The sequence below is a fragment of the Musca domestica genome, unplaced genomic scaffold, assembly GCF_030504385.1.
Source record: "Musca domestica strain aabys unplaced genomic scaffold, Musca_domestica.polishedcontigs.V.1.1 18, whole genome shotgun sequence".
Lineage (NCBI taxonomy): Eukaryota > Metazoa > Arthropoda > Insecta > Diptera > Muscidae > Musca > Musca domestica.
The window spans coordinates 11739442-11762221 of NW_026712238.1; the positions used below are offsets into that span (position 1 = coordinate 11739442).

Sequence of the window (22780 nt, forward strand, 5' to 3'; positions counted from 1 at the left end):
GTCTTTATGAACAGTTTCAAAATGTTTTTTTATTATATTTCTTATTTTTTTAAATGTCTTATAACATATAACACATTGCATATCATCAAAAGCATTTTGTAGCATAAAATGCTTTTGAAATGACATCATTGACATATAGCAATAATTTTCAGTTTATGTGTTCACTAACAGCAGTCTCGATTACGATTAAATGTAAATATTACACAGAATTTCTGCCTGTGTAGCTTGTCTCTCCCACTCATATTTCTGCTTTCCTATTGGTTGATTGGCGATCAAACAAAAGAGCGTAAGAATATGTGTGAGTTGAAATTGCTGAAATCAGCCACTACTGGGCATCTATGTTGTAAACAAACAAAATGAGCGTGTTCTCTTGCCAAAGAGATCAGCTAAAAATGTGCACCTTCGGTTGGCCACCAAAACTCAAGCGCCGGCCATGGTAATGGTGTGGGCCGCCATAACAGACGATGGTGGCTCTCCGCTCGTATTCATCGATCGTGGCATCAGAATAAATGACGAATATTATCTCGAAAATATTCTGGAGGGTGTATTAAAGCCTTGGGCGGGCACGCAAACATTTTGGCCGCAGACCTTGGACTTTCCAACATCGTTTGACTTTGTTGAAGTTTTTTTTTTATCTCACCCTGCATTTAACATATATTTTGGGGTTATGTAAATTTATGCAAAACACTACAACAAATAATTATTTTATTTGAGTCTTCAAAGAAAAGAAAATATGAAATATAAGGGAAACCGGATTTTATAATTGTTTTGGTTACTCAAAACTTTGACCCTTTGTGGGGGAGGTACCAGAAGAAATGGTTCCATCTCTACCATATTTATAATAGATATTGTGCTGATGGAAATATTGAGATGTGCCAAGTCTGAACGGAATTGGATCTTAATTTCGCGTTTTATGAGCATCATGGGCATTTAAAATATTGACCCTTTGTGGGGAGGTACCAGAAGGAGTCGACCGATATATTGCATCTTCCCACCAGACCTTGGGACAATCGGACTGCGACATAACATTTTATAAGAGTTGTAATAATTCTAAAATTTGACCCCTTGGGGTGAGGTACTTGATGGAATGGACCGATATCGTCTATTTTCTCACCGGAGGTACCACTGATGCAAAAATCAGGATTTGCAAGAATGGAGCAAAATCGGATTATCATTTTTTACTTTTGTGCAGTAAAATATTTTTTTGAAAATATTGACCTTTTGTGGGGAAGGTACCAGAAGGAGTGGACGGATATTGTCCATCTCTGAACTCGATCTAAGTATGATAATATTATTACTATGTACCTAGTTTGGATCAAATTGGATACTCCTTTCGAAAGTTATCGTGCGTACCAGCTGCCCATCCAGACAGACAAACGGACGGACATCGCTAGATCGTCTACAAATGTGTCCTGAGACCTAGGGTCTAAAATCGTTATTTCGATGAGGCAAGTTTTGGCCATATCAAATGATATCAGCCATATGGCTGAGGGTATAAAAAGTGTCAAATCCCAGATCAAACATTTAAACGGTTCGGGCCAATTTTTCGATAGTCAATATTTGGAGCTACTGATGTGTAGAAGGGAGAAATATATAAGTCTTTCTTTTGTTACCCTGCAGAGACCGTGGCCTAATTTTTATACTCTCCACCATACTATGGAGGGTATATTATCTTTGTCATTCCGTTTGTAAAAATTCTAATTCGATTTAGCGATGTCCATCTGTTTGTCCGTCTGTCTTTCTGTCTGTCCGTCTGTCTGTTGTAATCACGCTATCTTTCCATTAGGCAGGTTAAGTTCGTAAATGGGCCATGTAGGTCCACGCTTTCATATAGCCCCCATATAAAAGTACCTCCCGATATTCGGTATTTGGATGATTTTAGCGACATTATTCACCGGAATTGTATCAAATTAGGTATTTAAAGTTCGAAATGGATACTACAGCCTACGACAAAAAATTGTCTGTGCAGGTCCACGTCTTCGTATAGCCTCCATATAATGGTACCTCCCAATATTCGCTATTTTGATGATTTTAGCGTCATTATTCATCGGAATTGTTTCAAATTACTCATTTAGAGTTCGTAATGGGAACTACAGGCTGTGACGGAAAATCGTCTCTGCAGGTCCAGTTCTTCGTATAGGCCCCATATACCAGTACCTCCTTATATTCGGTATTTTTGAGTTTAGGTACAATACCCACTGAAATTGTTTGAGATGTCGTATTTTAAGTTCGTAATGGATGCTACAGCCTATGACAGAAAATTGTCTATGCTGGTCCAGGTCTTCGCACAGCTCCGATATAACGATACCTCCCTATATTTTGATGATTTTAGCTAAATTATTTACCGTTTATTTCTAGTTTCGAATTTGAATATGGTAATGACTTATGACAAGCAATACCTATGTAGGTCGACATGGTATAGACCCCAATATAACGGCAATATTCGTTTTTTTTCAAATTTTAACAGAATTTTTAAAGGATAATATTTTTTGACAATTTATAAATTCGTTCCAAATTGTGGATGGTATTCAATGTTCGGTCCGGCCGAACTTACTGCATTGTAACTTGTTTCTTATATATTGATTGTATGTTTCGAAGACGGATACAAGAAAACATGAACCATGGGAAAAAGTTAAAGGTCATTCTTCTCTTTGTGCAAAATAATTCGGTTAGAAGTTCAATAAAAATTGTGGGGGGTTTGTTGTACCAACGAAATACCCTTACTTTTGTAATATTTAATTTCTCATTAATTTCAATAACTTTAAAAAAAATTTATAAAAATGCTTTAAAAATTTTCTAAAATTTAATAATGAGAAATAATAATCCTCTTCACTCACCTTAAGGCATGCTCCCGTTTGGGTGATACATCGCCTGTATTACGCCTACTGCTAATAGCCGATCGTTGCAGGGTCGTCCCACTGGCTACCGGACTGTCAGGTGGTGATGAGTCTTCAGCAATTCCTGTAAGGACATCGTCAACGTTTGATGGTGCATAACCAGAATCATGATTACCATTTGAATCCGCTACCATTAGATGCGGCTGGGTTGTAATTTGGGCCACCACACTGCACCTCCATTTGTAAAAAGTTCACATAGAAGAGAAACGGCAACCGGTTTGATACACCAATGCAATAATCCATGTCAGAGGACGTAAGGCAAGCACAAGATAAACACATACACAAAGTAGAGATGGAGGTAATAGGAAAACAAAGAACAAAGAAGAAAAAGAAAAAACAAAACTTAAATGACCATTCTGCTTCCTTCGTTGTCATTATGATTTATAATATATTCCTCATTAATTTCAAACACAAACACACACAGATACAGATACATTGGAGGAGGACATCATTACATGGATTGAAAAAAAAAGAAAAAAAACAAAAAGTTTATTTTACATCAGCTCAACTTACTTGCCCGTCTCCTCCACCACGGTGGCCAGCATAAATTCGGTGGATTTATCGTTGACAATTACATGGCAATCATCAATGTCTGGTGATATGGCGTTTTCATCCTCCTCCTCGTTTGACCCAGATCCTGTATTCGTTGCCGGCTCATCGGGCATTATACGTACACCCTGTCGACTGCTATCCAGCGCAGTTTCCGCTAATCTCCGTGTTTGTGCGATATTCTCAATGACACTTCCGCCTGTCAGTTCTGAAAGATGAGGCTTTCGTGCTGCACGCTGTTTACGGGCACGACTTCGCAAGGCCTACAATTTCAGGATGGATAAGAAAAAAAAAAAATAGCGAGATGTGAGAAAAAGACAAAAAAAGCAAAATGGAAAAGAGAGAAAGAGGGAGAGAGAGAGCGGCGAGAAAAAAGCCAACGAAATGTTGATGGTGATGTTATCGCCACACGTTAAACGCTATGATTTGCCTAAACGACATCAACTAAAAGTGCACACAAACTATGATAACGCCATCATCGCTAAGGACGTTAGTTAAGGACTTTACTGCATGATGCACTTTTGTGGTGGTAGAGGTGGTGTTGCTGTCGCTACCGGCACAAGTGGTTGGTAGGTAGTTGGGATGTTATGGCAGCACTTGTTCTTGATGCCATCATTTTCTGTTGGGTCTATTTATTCCTAGAGAATGACTAAAAACTATGCTGTAAGCTATGGACTTGTTTAAAGAGGATTTACAAGAAGATTTATCATATTTCGAACGATAGTCATGGCTTTACAAAGTTATAAAGCTATGATTAATGTATGCGGCATGTATATTGGCCTGTCGATAATGTTCTTATGGTTTGCATTGCATTTGGAAAAATGTGGTGTGGGTAGGGTCGCTATTTATTTTTTCATTTAAATTATATTTTTTAAATTTTCTACAAAAGTATTTAAGAGTTTAGTGAATGGAAAATATGTTAAATTCGTACTGAAATTTCCCGGACGATAAGAAAATTTAAGAACTTTTCACAGGAGGATTGGGATAGTAGGACTTAAAAAATGCTGCAATATTTACTACAAGAACTTCTCTGAGAAAGCTCAAAGAGCATTAATAATGGACAAGAAGTGGAGAGAAAAGTTTCCTTGTGAGTATTCCTTAATTTTTTTCAGGGATTAATAAAAGTCTTACATAAAAAATTACAATGTTTTCATGTCACCATCTATCCACAAAAAAAAAAAAAAAAAACAGCAAAATCTCAAAAAAAAACAGCAAACTCTCTGCATTAAAGACCAGGTTTATACGAAAATCGTCTAAAATAATACAAAAACATTTCTAACAGAACCAGTACTTCGAACAGGTCTATCATTTTTGCTATCTAGAAGATTTTCCCAAAAAAAAGACATGTAGGTCTTCCCCCAGAAGACATTGAAAACAATAATAACTTCCCATCGAAAGTTCAAAATCGTCTCATTAACAAGAGAGAGTTTTGGAATACAAAATCTGAACTTCAGATTGTCACAACTAATTTTATAATAGAAGCCACTAGTTCTAACATAAATATCGACAATGAGTCGGTAGCTTTTTTCCTAGGAGGCCGGATTTTTTCGATAGAATAGGTCTCACATATAGAGGAGGAGATTTTTTATAAAGGATCTTGCTTTAAAACAACCAGTAAAAACCAGGTGCTCGTTTAACACATCAAGAGAAAGTTTTCTGATGGACAAAGAAAAAACAGGTAAGTCATCTCATGGAGGGCGGAAGACTTACTCATAAAAAATTGAATGATCTGCTTATATAATACCGAAAGGACTTCTCATAGAAGAAAGGGAATATATATATGAAGAGAACTTCCAACAGACAGCAGGCTCTTAGAAGATTGGAAGGTCATCTCATTGAGATCGAAATGTTATTTATCTTCTCATAAGAAGGCCATAAGTTCTAATCATAGAAAACCAGAAGATTTTGTGATAGAAGACCCTTGCAGTCATAGAAGAATATTTTTTCTGAAGGTACTTTTTTGGAAGACGAAAGATGGTCTCCTCATAGAAGGCCTGAAAGTCTTCACAGAGAAAACTAGTAGGACTTCTCATAGAAGAGTAGAAAGTCTTCACATAGAAAACGATAAAGTCTTCCCACAGAAAACCAGGAAGTCTTCTCATAGACGACCTGAATTTCTACTCATAGAAAACCAGAGCAGAAGGTCTTCTCACAGAAGAGCAGAAGGTCTTCTCATAGAAGAGCTGCAGGTCTTCTCATAAAGAACAGCAGAGGGTCTTCTCATAGAAGAGCAGCAGAAGGTCTTCTCATAGAAGAGCTGCAGGTCTTCTCATAGAAGAACAGCAGAAGGTCTTCCCATAGAAGAACAGCAGAGGCTCTTCGCATAGAAGAGCAGCAGAAGGTCTTCTCATAGAAGAGCAGCAGAAGGTCTTCTCATAGAAGAGCAGCAGAAGGTCTTCTCATAGAAGAGCAGCAGAAGGTCTTCTCATAGAAGAGCAGAAGGTCTTCTCATAGAAGAGCAGAAGGTCTTCTCATAGCAGACCAGTTGAAGGCCTTCTCATAGCAGAGCGGATGGTCTTCCCAAAATATAAAAATAAAAATATCTTCTCATAGAAGACCAGAAAATGGTCTTCTTATAGAAGACCAGTACAAGGTCTTCTCATAGGAGTCCAGTAAAAGGTCCTATCATAGAAGACCAGCACAAGGTCCTCTCATAGAAGACCAGTACAAGGTATTCTCGTAGAAGACCAGTACAAAGTCTTCCGGTGGAAGACCAGTAAAAGGTCTTCTCATAGAAGACCAGTACAAGGTCTTCTCAAGGAAAACTAGTTCAAGGTCTTCTCATGGAAGACAAATACAAGATCTTCTCATAGAAGGCCAATACAAGGTCTTCTCAAAGAAGATCATTACAAGGTCTTCCCATAGAATAACTGTACAAGGCCATCTCATAGAAGACGTGAAAGTCTTTTCACGGAACCCAGATGAAATCTTCTCACAAAAGACCAGATGCAGGTCTTCTCACGGAAGACCAGATCTTCTAACAGAAGACAAAGTCCAGGTCTTCTCACCAAAAACCAGATACAGGTCTTCTTACAGAAAACCACCAAAAAAAAGACCAGATTTTGACCTTCTTTCAGAATACCAGATCCAGCTCTTCTCACAGAATATCAGATTCTGGTCCTCTCACAGAAGACCAGATGCATGTATTTTCACAGAAACCTAGATGCAATCTTTTCCCAGTGGAACAGATTCAGGTCTTCTCACAGAAGACAAGATCCAGGTCTCCTCACAATAGTCCAGATGCAGGTCTCCTCACATAAGACCAGATCCAGGTGTTCTCACAGAAAACCAGATCCAGCGCAACGTACAGAGGACCGGATCTATATCCTCTCACGTAAGACCAGATACAGGACTCCTAACAGAAGACCTGATCCAGGTCTTCCGAAAGAAGACGAGATTAATTTCTTCTCACAGAAGATCAGTACTTCTGCTCACAGAAGATCTCATAGAAGAGCAGTAGATCGCAGTTCATTGTAAAATTTTGTACATAAGGCTGGAAAGTCTTCTCACAGAAGACCGCAAAGTAGTTTCACCAAGGATCAACAGATTTTCTCCCAGAAGACTAAAAGATTCTCTCTTAGGTGAAGAAGAAACTCAGAAGTTAGAAAAATCGACTGGAAAATCAATTAATAAATAATTTAGTGTTTAAATTATAATTTTTTAGTTATTACAATAGGAGCGGGTAAGAATGCGGAACTATAATTTATTTATTAATTTTTTTACATAAGTAGGATACATATATTTCAATTTGTAACATTTGGTTTAATATCTTGTTTTTTTTAGAAATTTCAAAAATCTTTGCTATTTGTGATACACCCAACGAAGTATTATTTTTTCGCAATTTATAGTAAAACCAACGAGTTTCAGGACACAGAGACAATAACTGGCTTTCGTATCAGTCGTGTTTAAATTTTCTAATTTGTTCAAAATTAATATATTTGATTTTGTGATCGAAAATCGGCATTCTTCTTCATACATAGAATTTTTAATTACAGAATTAAGAAATTAATATCGAATTTGCTTGTGTCAAACTAATATTCACATTTCCTTTGATCTGCATCAAATCCACCGCGATGTCATCTAACAAGAAAATCCATGGCTAATATCAACCATTAATTATTTGTGAGTTCACATTTTAAGTGAAGCACATCATGTCTTCTGGTTTTTTCCTGATATTCAAACAAATCAAACATTTGTTGTACCTTTTGCCGTGGCAAAGTTCAATGTCATTGCAAAAGGAAAATGCCTTTGATCACGGCCGAATGTTGCCGAAAAAAATAAAAGGAAACTCAATCCAATTTGATTTACCGCAAATAATGAAAATAATAAACGAACCAACGAATGAACAACCAAAACCAAAGACCTTTGAAATCAAAATTAACTTTTTCCACTCCGTCTGGCATGCACGAACAAGTCATATGCAAATTGCAAAAATAACAACGACAACAAGAGCCACCAACAGCCCACATCCAGCCAGCCAACAATCCTATTTCACGGAAATCACAATTTAAGATATTTCCAATATTTTATTCAGCATAAAATTAATTTTGTAAAAACCACTGAGAAGAACGACCGCGAGATAGAGAGAGTGGGAGAGAGAAAAAAATTACAACCACAAGAACGACAATAAAAACAACAATAGCTACGGCAACGACGCTTTATGGAAAAGTTTATAAATGCGGGTGTGTTCGTGCCCGAGAATACGGGACGTGAGTTTCTGTAAGTAAATCTATGGCTTTTGGTTTACGTGCCTGTGACTCTGTGCCGGTGTGTCCTTTCAAATGTGCGAGTGTATGGAGTGTGGGTGGGTGAACATATACGGCATAGATATGCCGCTGTATTAGTGTTGAATAAATAAATATTGGCATTTGGGGTTTTTGTGGCCGTGTTTACGTTTTGTTTATGCCTTTCAGATGTGATTGTGGATTTATGTGTATAGATATGTGTTTATTTTCGTATGCAACCAATTGTAATGACAATCCCTCACCCCCTCATTCCACCCACCATCAAATTTCTAACTCGCTTTGCAATCGGCATAGTGTTATGATTTCCACAGTGACGGCAATCAAAAATTGATCAACAATTTTTGTGGCTTTTTTAGAACTCTTATGAGATGTACGTGCCGCAGGAAGAATTCCGCTTTTTATTTAGGTTAAAAATGACATTTCGAAATGTATGAGAAATTTTGAAAGCCTTTGTGGTAACTTCTGTTTAAAATATGACAGGTAACATTTTTGTGAAATTGTTTAATATCCAAAGGTTAATTTTATACCAAGGGGAGAAGGCATTTAGATTGGAATCTTGCTTTTCTTAAAGAGGAAAAAAATTGATTAAAAAGGTTAAAAAAGTGCTTAATTTTCTAAAGAAAAAACCATATTCAGAATGACAGTATCTCACAACGTTCAATATTTTGCAGGTCTTTTTGGTATTTAAAAAAATAGTATTGAAATCGTATACAATAATTACGAATAATTTCTTTTATTTCCTATTTTTGCGAAAATTATGTGGTTGTGTCGACACCTTGTCGGAGAGCAACTAAATTTGGCATTTGAATGCAAGTTCACATTCGATGCAGCTGTCGATTCCGGTCATCATTTCAGTAGAAAAAAGTTAATGAATCCTAAAACAAGATTTCTTTCGAAAGGAAAAGACACACTTTGATTGTCCCAGTGAAAAGAAGTAGATCTCAAGTTCCTCGCAGAGAAGAGCTCAAGGTATTCGTCTAGCACAGCTCAAAATCTTAGTCTAGAATGTATTCGTCTAGAAGAGCTCAAGGTCTTCGTCCAGAAGAGCGGAAGGTCTTCTCATAGAAGAGCGGAAGGTATTCTCATAGAAGAGCGGAAGGTCTTCTCATAGAAGAGCGAAAGGTCTTCTCATAGAAGAGCGAAAGGTCTTCTCATAAAAGAACGGAAGGTCTTCTCATAGAAGAACGGAAGGTCTTCTCATAGAAGAGCGGAAGTCTTCTTATAGAAGAGCGGAAGTCTTCTTATAGAAGAGCGGAAGGTCTTCTCATAGAAGAGCGGACGGTCTTCTCATAGAAGAGCGGAAGATCTTCTCATAGAAGAGCGGAAGATTTTCTCATAGAAGAGCGAAAGATCTTCTCATAGAAGAACGGAAGATCTTCTCCTAGAAGAACGGAAGATCTTCTCATAGAAGAGCGGCAGGTCTTCTCATAGAAGAGCGGCAGGTCTTCTCATGGAAGAGCGACAGGTCTTCTCATAAAAGAGCGGCAGGTCTTCTTATAGAAGAGCAGAAGATCATAGAAGACAACAAGGTCTTCTCATAGAAGATCACAAGGTCTTCTCATAGAGTACCAGAAGGTGTTTTCTTAGAGTACCAGGAGGCCTTTTCATAGAGGACCAGGGGGTCTTTTCAAGAGGACCAGATGGTCTTCTCATAGGAGACTCGAAGGTCTTCTCATAGAAGACTCGAAGGTCTTCTCATAGAAGACTCGAAGGTCTTCTCATAGAAGACTCGAAGGTCTTCTCATAGAAGACTCGATGGTCTTGTAGAAGACCACAAGGTCTGCTTGTTGAAAACCACAAGGTCTTCCTGTAGAATACCACGAGGTTTTCTTGTAGAAGATCACAAGGTCTTCTTGTAAAAGACCACAAGGCCAGAAGTTCTTCTAATAGAAGACCACAAGGTCTTCTTGTAGAAGACCACAAGGAAGACCACAAGGTCTCCTCATAGAAGCCAGACGGTCTTCTCAAGGTCTCAAGGTCTTTTCATAGAAGGTCTGCTTATAGAAGACCACAAGGTCTGCACATAGAAGATCTCATACTGCAGATCTCATGGTCTTCGTGCAGAAGATCTGTAGTTCTTCGTCAAGAAGACCTCAATGTCTTCGTCTGGAAAACCTCTTAGAAACTTCGTCTAGAAGATCTCTAGGTCTTCGTCTAGAAGATCTCTAGGTCTTCGTCTAGAAGATCTCTAGGTCTTCGTCTAGAAGATCTCTAGGTCTTCGTCTAGAAGATCTCTAGGTCTTCGTCTAGAAGACCTCTAGGTCTTCGTCTAGAAGACCTCTAGGTCTTCGTCTAGAAGACCTCTAGGTCTTCGTCTAGAAGACCTCTAGGTCTTCGTCTAGAAGATCTCTAGGTCTTCGTCTAGAAGATCTCTAGGTCTTCGTCTAGAAGATCTCTAGGTCTTCGTCTAGAAGATCTCTAGGTCTTCGTCTAGAAGACCTCTAGGTCTTCGTCTAGAAGATCTCTAGGTCTTCGTCTAGAAGACCTCTAGGTCTTCGTCTAGTAGACCTCGAGGTCTTCGTCTAGTAGACCTCTAGGACTTCGACTAGTAGACCTCTAGGACTTCGTCAAGTAGACCTCTAGGACTTCGTCTAGAAAAATCTCTTAAGGTCTTCGTCTAGAAGACCATTCAAATATAGATTTTCCAAATACCATCCAAATATAAATAAATCCAAAATAAAGATTTAATATACTTTTAAAGCAAATATATAAACACTGTGCTATTTTCCTACCCTAAGGCTCTCAGAACAAATGTGTTTCCCATATTAGTGTTGTGGTCAAAAAAAAAAAACTTCGTATTTTATCAATTGCGAATTTCGATGCATTGGCATTGGTAACATTTTGCTGCAGCAACCAGACTTGTTGTGCAAACATAATTTGTAGATAATGGAGTTTGTGTGTTCTACTGGCATTAGTGGTGATGGGGTTAAATCTGTTTTCGTTTTTGTTTTTCTATTCAATATTAACTGAAGCTACTCTGCCGGGCAGCTCTTCAAAATATGTTGACTTTTGCGGTTGTGACAATTGTATTACTATGGCTATTTCTAAATGACAATGAGAGTGTGTTCGAGGCCAATGGAAACGAAACTTTGGCAGTTGTGTTGGTGTTGAGGATCACCCAAAGCTAAAATAAATGTTTAGTGTTTTCAAATAGTGGTGGCCCATTTTTTGGCACACAAATCGATGTGTCATTTATATTTCCATTTCAGCTAACTTTACATAGATTTCAATAAAAATCCAGAAACACAAACATACAATAGACATGCCTCACCACCCACAAGCACACACATACAGCGTGCGACTGCAGTGGAATGGGTGTTATAAATTTGTGCGAATACGCCTGATTGGATGGATGGTTGGCTGGACAAATGAATGAATGCTTTAGCTTGTTAGGCAATATATGAATTGAATTGTTGACTCTTGTCGGATATTCAAATTGAAATTTAAAAGCCAACGACAACAAATTTGTATTTATCCGAATATGCCATCATCAATAACAGAGTTTGCAATAGATCAATGCGGCCATGACGGCATATTAAACAGTTGGACAATATATTTCCATTTATCGCATGAGATTTTGATGCAAATCGAATGAATACAGTATAAATGAATATTTAATATTGTATAATTATATCGATTTAAAATAGTATTAAAAAAATTAAAATAGTTTAACAATTGGTTTCAAAATATAATTATTTTGAAGTTTGTTAATTAAAGGGTATTATTTTGATTCCACTGTTAGATATTTGGTTTAAAATTTTAAAATTTATGACATTTATGACGAACTTTAAACTAGTTAGAACGAATTTGGCAATACTCAAAAATAATAAAATTTGTTAAAAATTCTGTTAAAATCTTAAAAATACCGAATATAGCTGTTATATTAGATTCTATACGACGACATGGACCTGCATAGGTAACTTTTGTCATAAGCCATTACAATATTCAACTGCGAAATTAAAAAAGAATCGGTGAATAATGTAGCTAAAATTATGAAAATACCGAATAAAGGGAGGTATTGTTCTATCGGGCCTATACGAAGACGTGGACATGCACAGGCGATTTCCTGTCTTTGACTGTAGTATTCATTACAAACTTCAAATACCAAATTTGAAACAATTCCGGTGAATAATGTCGCTAAAATTATCAAAATACCGAATATCGGAAGATACAGTTATATGGAGGCTATACGAAGACGTGAACCTGCACAGACAATCTTCTGTCATATGCTGTAGCATCCATTACGAACATAAAATACCAATTTTAAAATAATTCCTGTGAATAATGTCGCTGAAATCATCAAAATATCGAATATCGGAAGGTACCGTTATATAGGGGCTATCCCACAACGTGGACCTACATGATCCGTTTTCAATACCAAAAGTCCTGCAGACATTTAATATACATTTGAGTAAAATTTGATCAACCTACTTCATTTCGTTCGGAAACTAGAGTAATTTCCACAGACGGACGGACATCGCTAAATCGACATAGAATTTTATGCCTATCAAGAATATATATAGTTTGTGGGGTCTAAAATGTATATTTCGAAGTGTTGCAAGCGGAATGACAAACTTAATATACGCTCCATATTATGGTGAAGGGTATAAAAAGTTTATTTTATTTAAAAGTAATAGTTTATCCTGATGAAGAGACAGCAATCTACAGGGTGAGATGAAAAAACTGCAACCAATTTCAGACTGCTGTCATTTCTAAGCCACTCGTCCGACAGCTGTAAAAATTATTGCAGTCACAGCTCATTATATTGTCTACAAGCGTACAAAAGCATTTTAATGACAATTTTCCAGAAAAAAAGTTATTCGTTATGGAATTCAGGCGTGATAGTGTGATTTCTTTATATTTGGCTGGAAAACCACAAGTGGCTATCGTTAGTGCACTCCAGCATTTATATGTAAATAAATCTTTTGTGTCTCGTACCATCGCTCGTTACCGTTCGAAAAGTAAAGAAGCGAATTGATCGAAACCCGCGTCGCAGTGGTCGAAAAATGGCTCGTGAGCTGAACATATGGCAATATTCCATTCGAAAATATTGAAAAATGAAAAAAATAAAATAGACTCAAAGGAGCTTAAGAGTTGTTTCGCTTGGCCGAAAGTGGTGAACTGCCCAATTTGGTGTTCTCCGATGAGAAAACATTCGTTGTCCAGCAGTTTGTAAACAAACAAAATGATCGTGTTTACTTTCCAAAGAGATCAGCTGAAAAGTGCACCTTCGGTTGGCCACCAGAACTCAAGCGTGTGGACCGCCACAACAGCCGATTGTCGCTCTCCGCTCGTATTAATCGACCGTGGCATCAGCGCGAGCCATGCAAGAATGATTACAAAATGAGTTTCCTCGCTTCAATTCTAGCGGACAATGGCCAAATAGCATCAAATGTCGGAAATAACATCAAATTGTAGAATAAGTTTAGATTTGTTCGAATCGGTCACCTTTGGCACGAATTGTGGCCATGAAACGGCCAATGAAACCATCACAAGCTGCCCGAATGTTGCTTGCGGTATTTTAGCCCATTCCCGGTGAAGCGCTTGCTTAAGGTGATCCAAACTTTGGTATTTTTTAGTGCCAACCTTGCTTTCCAAAATACTCCAGACACAATAGTCCAACGGATTGGTAGCCGGAGATTTTGTTGGCTAATGTGCGCTGGAAATGAAGCAAGGAACTTCATTTTGTAACTATTCTTGGGTGGCGCGTGCTGAGTGCGATGGTGCTGAGTCCGGTTGGAATGTCCAAGGTCTGCGAACAAAATGTTTGCGTGCTCAAGGTTTTAATACACCCTCCAGAATATCTTCGCTATAATATTCGGCATTTATTCTGATGCCACGGTCGAATAATAGGAACGGAGAGCGACCATCGGCTGTTATGGCAGCCCCCACCATCACCATGGTCGGCACTTGAGTTCTTGTGGCCAACCGCGGATGCATATTTTCAATTTACCTCTTTGGCAAATCGATAATTTTATTTGTTTACAAACTGCTGGACAACGAATGTTTTCTCATCGGAGAAAACCAAATTCGGCAGTTCACCACTTTCGGCCAAGCGAAGCAACTCTTTAGCCCTTTTGAGGCTATTTTCTTTCTGTTGCGGTGTAAGTGCTTGCATTTTTTTTTTTTTTTTTTTTTTTGAATTTCAATGGCTTTACCCCGAGCTCATTTTTCAATATTTGGCGAATGGAATATTGCAATATGTTCAGCTCACGAGCCATTTTTCGGCCACTGCGTCGCGAGTTTCGATCAAATCGCTTCATTACTTTTCGAACCATTTCTGCTGATGTTGCTGTTCGTCCACTTCCTTGCTGGAGTGCTCTAACGATAACCATTTCTGGTTGGTGTTTTTCCAGCCAAATATAAAGAAATCGAACTATCACGCTTGAATTCCATCACGAATAATCTTTTTTTGGAAAATTCTCACCAAAATGTTTTTGTACGCTTGTAATCAATATATTGAGCTGTGGCTGGAATAATTCTAACACGTGTCGGACGAGTGGCTTAGAAATGGCAGCAGTCTGAAGTTGGTTGGTTCATCTTACCTAGTATATATGTAAACGAAATATATCTTAGTTATACAGAACCGCTGGGCTGATTTACACAATTCTCATAAATTCGGAATGGTCTCTTGCCAGAAAAGGATAAAATCTAAGAAAATCGAGTAAAAATACGCCAATAAATAATGCCATTTTTAAAATATACATTTTCTAAAATATTTCTACATCCTACAACACTATGTGTACAGGTAGCAATTATCGTGCGATCCTGACGAAATTTTGGAAATAAATTCATTTAACATAAATAAATTCCTCTTTCAGCATACGATGTTGCGGGCATGTTCTAGTCAGTTATATTATATAAATATAACAAATGTGGAAGAGGGGAGAAATTATTCCCTATGTCGAGGTTATTTGCATTGCTAACTTTCAAAACAGCTTTACTCTTGCTTTCTATTTTTAGCTATACTTTCATAGTCTACTAATTTTTTCAATTTTCAATTTTTTCATTGAATTTTATTCTATACCAGCACAAAGTAGACATTTGGTTTATAATTGCAATATTCTGCACGATAAATATCCTTAGGGCTTTAGTAAATTTTAATTTATAATATTCTTAATTAGCTTGTAACATATCAAACTTTATTCAATTTATGCCAACCATCCGCACACACACACGCATCGTCTGCAATATGCTTAATTTACAACCACATTTTTGTCTAAACATTCCACATTATCATATTATCTACTTTCGTTCCCGAACGTGTTGCATTTGACTTTTACAGACACACAAACACACGAACTTTTTTCGAAAAGTTTACAAATTGTTTTCTATTTCAATGATTAATCTTTATCGTCTATTAGCGTTCGTTGAACACACATTTTAAATGGGTTCATTATACAGATTAAAAACTTGGGGATATATATTAGAAAATATGATCACGACATTAGCATAAGCAATCGACTGTGATGAAGCCAGGCACGTAGACAGACATTCGATTAGAAAACTCAATCATTGCCCGCCAGAGCAGTCAACTGTTTAAATGACTTTGGAGAGAGAGCGAAAGAAAAAAAAACAACAATTTTATCAATATTTACGATATTCAATAATAGAGCGAAACGAATGAACGAAAGGAGGAACGAACGAAACAATGTAAATGCCAACAATTTAGCTAATTTACAACAAACTTCATTGCATTACACCCCCCTATGCAATGGCATCACATTCTCTGGCAAATATTCGCAGAGAACAAAAAGGACTGACTGCACCATCAATGGCAGTTGATACAATAACAACAACACCGACATCAGTGCCATAGAGTTACATGCCATAACTTACATACTTAACTAACTAACTCTCCCACCTTGTACTCTCCTCTCTGTGAAATTGTCCCCAACACACACACACACATAAACATATTGTAAGACTTTAATGACCTAGTCAATGGTAGTTTTGTGGTATTCACAGCGGGGAGAGTATGGGGGGTTCACATTGTTTTTCTCTACTCACTCTCTGTGTCTCTTTTAAAAAAAACAACAACTTTTATCTACTCACCATGAATATGTTCCAGTACAAAAACACCATTATTATGCAGGGTATATAGAATGAGCTTAGCGATGAGTAAACTATAAAATCCGTATTGTAGAACATACAGAGACTGGGATCACGATCCGGTGTATTGTTGAGACCTAAGACTATGGGAGAACCAATGGCTGCTGATATCGCCCATACCATGACAATGGTTAAGCAGACACGTCGACTGTTCCGATGCTTGGCATATTTTATTGGTTGTGTCACAGCGATATATCTGTGGAGAGAAAAAAATTGAAAAGGGGAAATTAATTGGAAAAAATCAGAATTAAGATTTATAAAACAATTAAGGTGGAAAATTATATGGTCGGATAAAATTGATGATGTGGTATCATACAATATACGAGTTCCTCTGCCAAAAAAGCAGAATATACAAATAAAAGAAATAATCCCAAAATAACGTCTACATGAACAAAGTGAGACCGAATCAAGGAACAATCCTATTTAAGCTATAACACTCGGATCGATCTGATTTTTTTTCTGTAGATAGATCTTGGTCTTCTGATTACAAAAATGTAAATTTTACTGGTGATAATCGATTATCTGGTTATTGGACCGAAAGTTCGGGTAAAAAAACGACATATAACCGGTTTTTAGAACCTATTCAAATATGTAGCAAATTTTTATTTACAGGTTACAAAACTGGAGCAAAAAACAATATCAAGTCGGACCTTAAGATTTTCTCCTATATACATACAGGGTGAGATGAAAAAACTGCAACCAAATTCAGACTGCTGTCATTTTTAAGCCACTCGTCCGACAGCTGTTAAAATTTTTCCAGTGACAGCTCATTATATTGTTTATAAGCGTACTGAAGCATTTTGGTGAGAATTTTCCAGAAAAAAAATTTCTCGTGATGGAATTCAATAGTGTTATTTCTTTATATTCGGCTGGAAAGCAACAAGTGGCTATCGCTAGAGGACTCCAGTATTTAAATGTGAATAAATCTTTTGTGTCTTGTACCATCGCTCGTTACGGTGATACTGGTAGCGTAGCCCGACGTCAAGAAAGTGATCGGAAAAAAAAAACAGCAATTTCAGCAGAAATGGTTCGAAAAGTAAAAAAGCGACTTGATCGAAACCCGCGTCGCAGAGACCGAAAAATGGCTCGTGAGCTGAACATATCGCAATATTCCATTCGGAAAATATTGAAAAATGAGCTCGGGGTAAAGCTATTGAAATTCCAAAAAGTGCAAGAACTTTCACCGCAACAAAAAGAAAATAGACTCTAAAGAGCTAAAGAGTTGCCTCGCTTGGCCGAAAGTGGTGAACTGCCTTATTTGGTTTTCTCCGATGAGAAAACATTCGTTGTCCAGCAGTTTGTAAAGAAACAAAATGATCGTGTTTACTTGCCGAAGAGGTCAGCTGAAAATGTGCACCTTCGGTTTTCCACCAGAACTCAAACGCCGGCCATGGTGATGGTGTGGGCCGCCTTAACAGACGAAGTTCGCTCTCCGCTCGTATTAATCGACCGTGGCATCAAAATAAATGCCGAATATTATTCTCGAAATATTAAAGCCTTGTGAAAAAATATTAAAGTCTTGGGCACGCAAGTATTTCGGCTGCAGACCTTGGACATTCCAACAGGACTCAGCACCATCATACTCAGCAGGCACCACCCAAGTATGGTCACAAAATGAGGCTCCTCGCTTCATTTCCAGCGCAAAATGACCACAAAAATCAGCGGATACCAATCCGTTGGACTATTGTGGAAAGCAAGGTTGGCACTAAAAAATACCAAAATGTCGATCACCTCAAGCGAACGCTTCGCCGGGAAGGGGTCAAAATACCGCAGAGCAACATTCTAGCAGCGTGTGACGGTTTCAATGGCCGTTTGAAGGCCATAATTCATAGCAAAGGTGACCAATTCGAACAAATATAAACTTGTTCTAAAATTTGATGCTATTTCCGACATGTTTTGCTTTCTTTCGATAACATTTAAAAAATGTAAAAATTATGACGTTTTACTTTGTTGTAGTTTTTTTCTCGCTCTGTATTGAAAGAGGTCGTGGAGTTACTGCATCATTTTCCCTTAGGTCTTGTTTGAGTAAAAGATTTTCTGGCCTTTAATATTTGGAAGACATTCTGCATTTCTTTCTATAGAAAATCGTCTTGACTCCTACCAGGAAAGAGGAATCTGGTCTTGTAATCGGAATGCCGCCTTAGTCTTCAGATAAAAAGTTGTCTGGTCTTGCATGAAAAGATCTCCTCGTGTTTTAGGGGAGGCCTTTTAGTTATATACGTGAATTTTTTAACGAAAACAGATTCTGTATTTCTATGATAAGGCACCCAGTCTTTCATGGTGATACCCTCTCTTCCCCTATGATAGATCCTCCGGGACATAATTTGTAAACTAAGTGGTTACCCATGAGAATAACATTTCTCCAGCTGGCCTTGTTTGGGTAAACCCTTAAGTTTCATATGAAAATTCCTTGTGTTCTCCACGAAAAATAGACTGGCTTGTATGATAAATCCGTCTGGTACATATGAAGAGTTTATTGAGTTTTTTATTTGAATACCATTTCTACTATAATTTTAAGGCCTCTTTTCTATGAAACATTAAAAAATGTGTAAGTTCGGCCGGGGCTAACTTTGAATACCCTACTTGGAACTAATTTGGCAATTCTGAAAAAAATAATAGCCGTTATATTAGGGTATATACGACGACGTGGACCCGCATAGCCAACCTTTGTCATAAGCCATTACAATATTCAAATGAGAGACTTGAAAAAAATTCGGTGATAAAATCGTCAAAATACAGAATTTAGGGAGGCATCATTATATGGGGGCTATACGAAATCGTGGATCTGCGCAGACAATTTTCTATCATAGGCTGTAGTATCTATTACGAACTTCAAATACCAAATTTGAAACAATTCAGGCGAATAATGTCGCTAAAATTATCAAAATACCGAATATCGGGGGTACTGATATATGGGGCCTATACGAAGACGTGAACCAGCACAGACAATTTTTTGACTTAGGCTGTAGTATTCATTGCGAACTTTAAATGCCAAATTTGAAACAATTCCGGTGAATAATATCGCTTAGATCAGCAAAATACCGAAAATAGGGGGTATCATTATATAGGGGCTATACCAAAACGCCGACCTGCATGAGCTTCTTTTCGAAAGGATTTGTGGAGTAATCGATGAAAGGTATTTATTTTTGTCGAATAAACAGAGGATGCCTCCTGGTCTTCTTGGAGTAAAAACAATTAAGCAAAGGCTATAGTCGTGCGGGGCCGACCATGTGATACCCTACAACACTATAATGTGTTAGAAAACCCCTTATTCCCATATCCATTTTGGAAGATTTTGCTTGTGAAATTATGTCACAAAGCACTGCTTAGATATTACCCTTAGCATTTTGACCAGGGACATTTGCCCAATATCTACGCACTCCGTCGTACTGTTACTTGTTGTGGCCATTGTCAATGGTCATCCAAAATGCTAGAATTTTTCCCTGTTCTTAACTCTCTTCTCAGGCGTGTCGATTGGCTTTAATTGTGTAATCAGGAATTTTTTTCTGTTTTTGATTCTAAATATTTTGGATTCATCTCCAAAATCAAGAGACCCTGTATCTCCAAAGTTAAACTCATCTCATGTCGACGATATTTGGCTACATTCTTTAACGAAATCAGTATAAAAAGCCAAGATATCGTCTGTATGTAATGTTGGTATTTTTTTTTTCCAATAATGATGAACCATTCTATCCTAAACTCTAACTTTATGCGAGATTTCGTATCCTGTGGTTTTTATTTGTGACCCTTATAATAACTGCAAAATCAGGGACACTTTTAGTTTTTGGTCCATTTTAACCCCTAAATATATTGCGGACATCTATGAAAACAATAGGCCTAGCCCTTCTGAGCCTAACCCTACCCCTATGAAAATTTTCATGAGGATCGGATGATAATTTTAATGTGTATATAATAACCCTAACCTGTATGTACACTTCAATATTATAAATCTAATTGAAAAAATCGCATGCGATAAAAATATGAAAAAAATAAAAACTGTCACAAAATACTACAAAATCTGTATAAACATCAGTATTGACATTTTTCAATGCGATTTTTTTTACTTTTATATACTTTTATGCCAAGAGCGCATTCTGAATTGACAACATTTGTTAAAATCGGTCCAGCCATTCTTGAGGCATAATACTAGCTAGCATCCCCTTCCTTTGTATATACAAATTTCATATATTTCGCTATATATAAGCGAAAGTTAATAGGCATCTACGTAACGGTCAGAATTGACATGTTCGTCTATTTGTGATTACGACGGGATTGAAAATATTCGCGGTTTAATAGAAAATTTGACTTTTATTTAACACAAATGTTATGTTCTATTTCACCCACTAAATATTGGCCGATGACAATAAAAATTGCAAGGCTTCTGCCCAGCCCTAAGGTTTAGCCCCATGCTAACTCCCGCGTCGATTGGTCTATAATTGCGACCTGTAGAACAACTGCAAAATCATTAAATTTTTCAATATTTGGTCCATTTCAACCCCTAAATATTATGCGATCATCTCCAAAAACAATAGGGCTCTATTCTGACCCTATCCCCACCTCCATTTTCAATTTCGTGATGATCGGGCTATAATTGCGACCTGTAACGTGATTACAAATGAACGTGGACAGACGGACGGACGGACATACATAGCTAGATTGACTCAGCTCGGCGAGTCGATCCATATATACTTTCCTATGTGGGAAATCAATGTTTCGAGGTGTTACATAATTTTTTAACTAATCAAAATTATAATACCCCCAACACAAAGTGTTGTAGGGTATAAAAATTAATGACTAACTACCTTATAGGTAGAACCCCTTGAATAAGTAAAATCTAAATATTATCACATAACCGCCGTTAAAAATAAAGGCAACATGGTACTTTTTATCTACATTTACAAATCATAAAATATTGATTATTTTGTGCTACACTTTTGCGTAAAAAATCCTGTTTTTCATTACATGAATAGAAGTAAATAATAATTTATGAGAATATCGGCTGGTTGGTTTTTACAGTGGTTGAATGGTTGATATTGTACATAAGAGTGTTCTGAATTAATAATAATACAATTATATTGATTAATGAGTACAGTAATGCAACGTAAAATCGTATATTCAATTGAGGATAATCCGAAAATAATTGTGTCTTCATTTGATTTTTTTTTTTTTCAATTAATTTCCAATCTTAAGGTTTATTGCAAAATTCTCTTTCAGGCTGCGATTATAAGAGAATATATATATTTTAATAATATGTTTTTTTAGTTCTTATTAAGTTCGATCCATCCTCATATGACAATATCGCATTATTCAACCACACGAACAACATTTAATTTCATACTTTACCTGTCTACTGATATTGCAACTAAATTAAAAATCGATGAAGTGGAACATATCACATCCATGGCTATATAAAAATCACACGCAAAATATGGTAAGCCCCATGTAACGTTTACCTGCAAAGAGAACAACAAACAATGAGACAGTGGGAGACAGAGAGATGATAAAACAATAATGAATTTAAACAATTATTTAAACAAACACACATCCTCCCTCACACACCCCACACATCCGCATCCATACAAAGTTTTACAAACACAGCATAAAAGAAATGTATTAATATTGAACACATCACATGCAGTAGCATGGATTCATTGATGACACGTACATACATACGTATGAATGTGTTATGTGAGGATGTGTTTGTATACACATATTGCTCATTTCATGACAATTTCATTTTCATCGTTGATTGGTGGCAGCAACCGATGCCAATAAGAAATTCTTGGAACTATTATGATGTTATACGAATGGAGAGAACAATAAAATATGGCATTGTATGTTGTTTGCATACAAACATGCTATTGTAGATATGAGTGTATATTGTGATGGTAACGTATACATGTGTGACTATTAGCATGGTATTTCTTAGGAGGATTTTAGTTTTAAAAATAGTATATTTTTTGCAAATTTCAGAAATTGCAAATTGTGATATTTGGCATCAATAAGAGTTAATAAATTTGACCATGCCTGGGTTTATTCACTGCTTCCCTTTACTTCCTAAATTTGCAATGTTTGGAATTTCTCAGCTACAACTTCCAATCCAATGGAAATATCTGCAAAACTTGTTAAATACAGGTCTACTCTTGAGAACCCAGTTCCAAGACTCTTTAAAAAATGTAGGTATTCAATCGAGTATCTCCCCAACAAAGAGTCAAAGTTTGGAAAAAAAAATATTAATCTTATAAAATATAAAATAAAACTTCAATTGTCCTCAAGATTTGTTATAAAGATGTTAGATTTCGGACCAGTCTTTCAACCATAAAGTGTCAATATTTTGAATAACCAAAACGATCAAAAAATGCTCTTCATATTTCATACAACCCATTATTTCTGCTAAGACATGATCTGCTATGACGATGGGATGGGGTCCACTCCTTCTGGTACCTCACCCACAAAGATCACAATCTTCAATTGCGA

The 22780-nt window shown here is 36.9% G+C and overlaps 1 protein-coding gene across 1 annotated transcript in view; it reads right to left on the minus strand.

The window, feature by feature from the left end:
* LOC101892782 (dopamine D2-like receptor) overlaps positions 1-22780 on the minus strand; it is a 250824-nt gene that overhangs the window by 19248 nt on the left and 208796 nt on the right. The window contains exons 6-9 of the mRNA XM_059120935.1: positions 21647-21756; positions 16247-16499; positions 3411-3709; positions 2838-3065 (exon numbers count right to left, since the gene is read on the minus strand). Coding sequence (XP_058976918.1) covers positions 2838-3065; positions 3411-3709; positions 16247-16499; positions 21647-21756 — 890 coding nt within the window. The remainder of the gene's footprint in view (positions 1-2837; positions 3066-3410; positions 3710-16246; positions 16500-21646; positions 21757-22780) is intronic.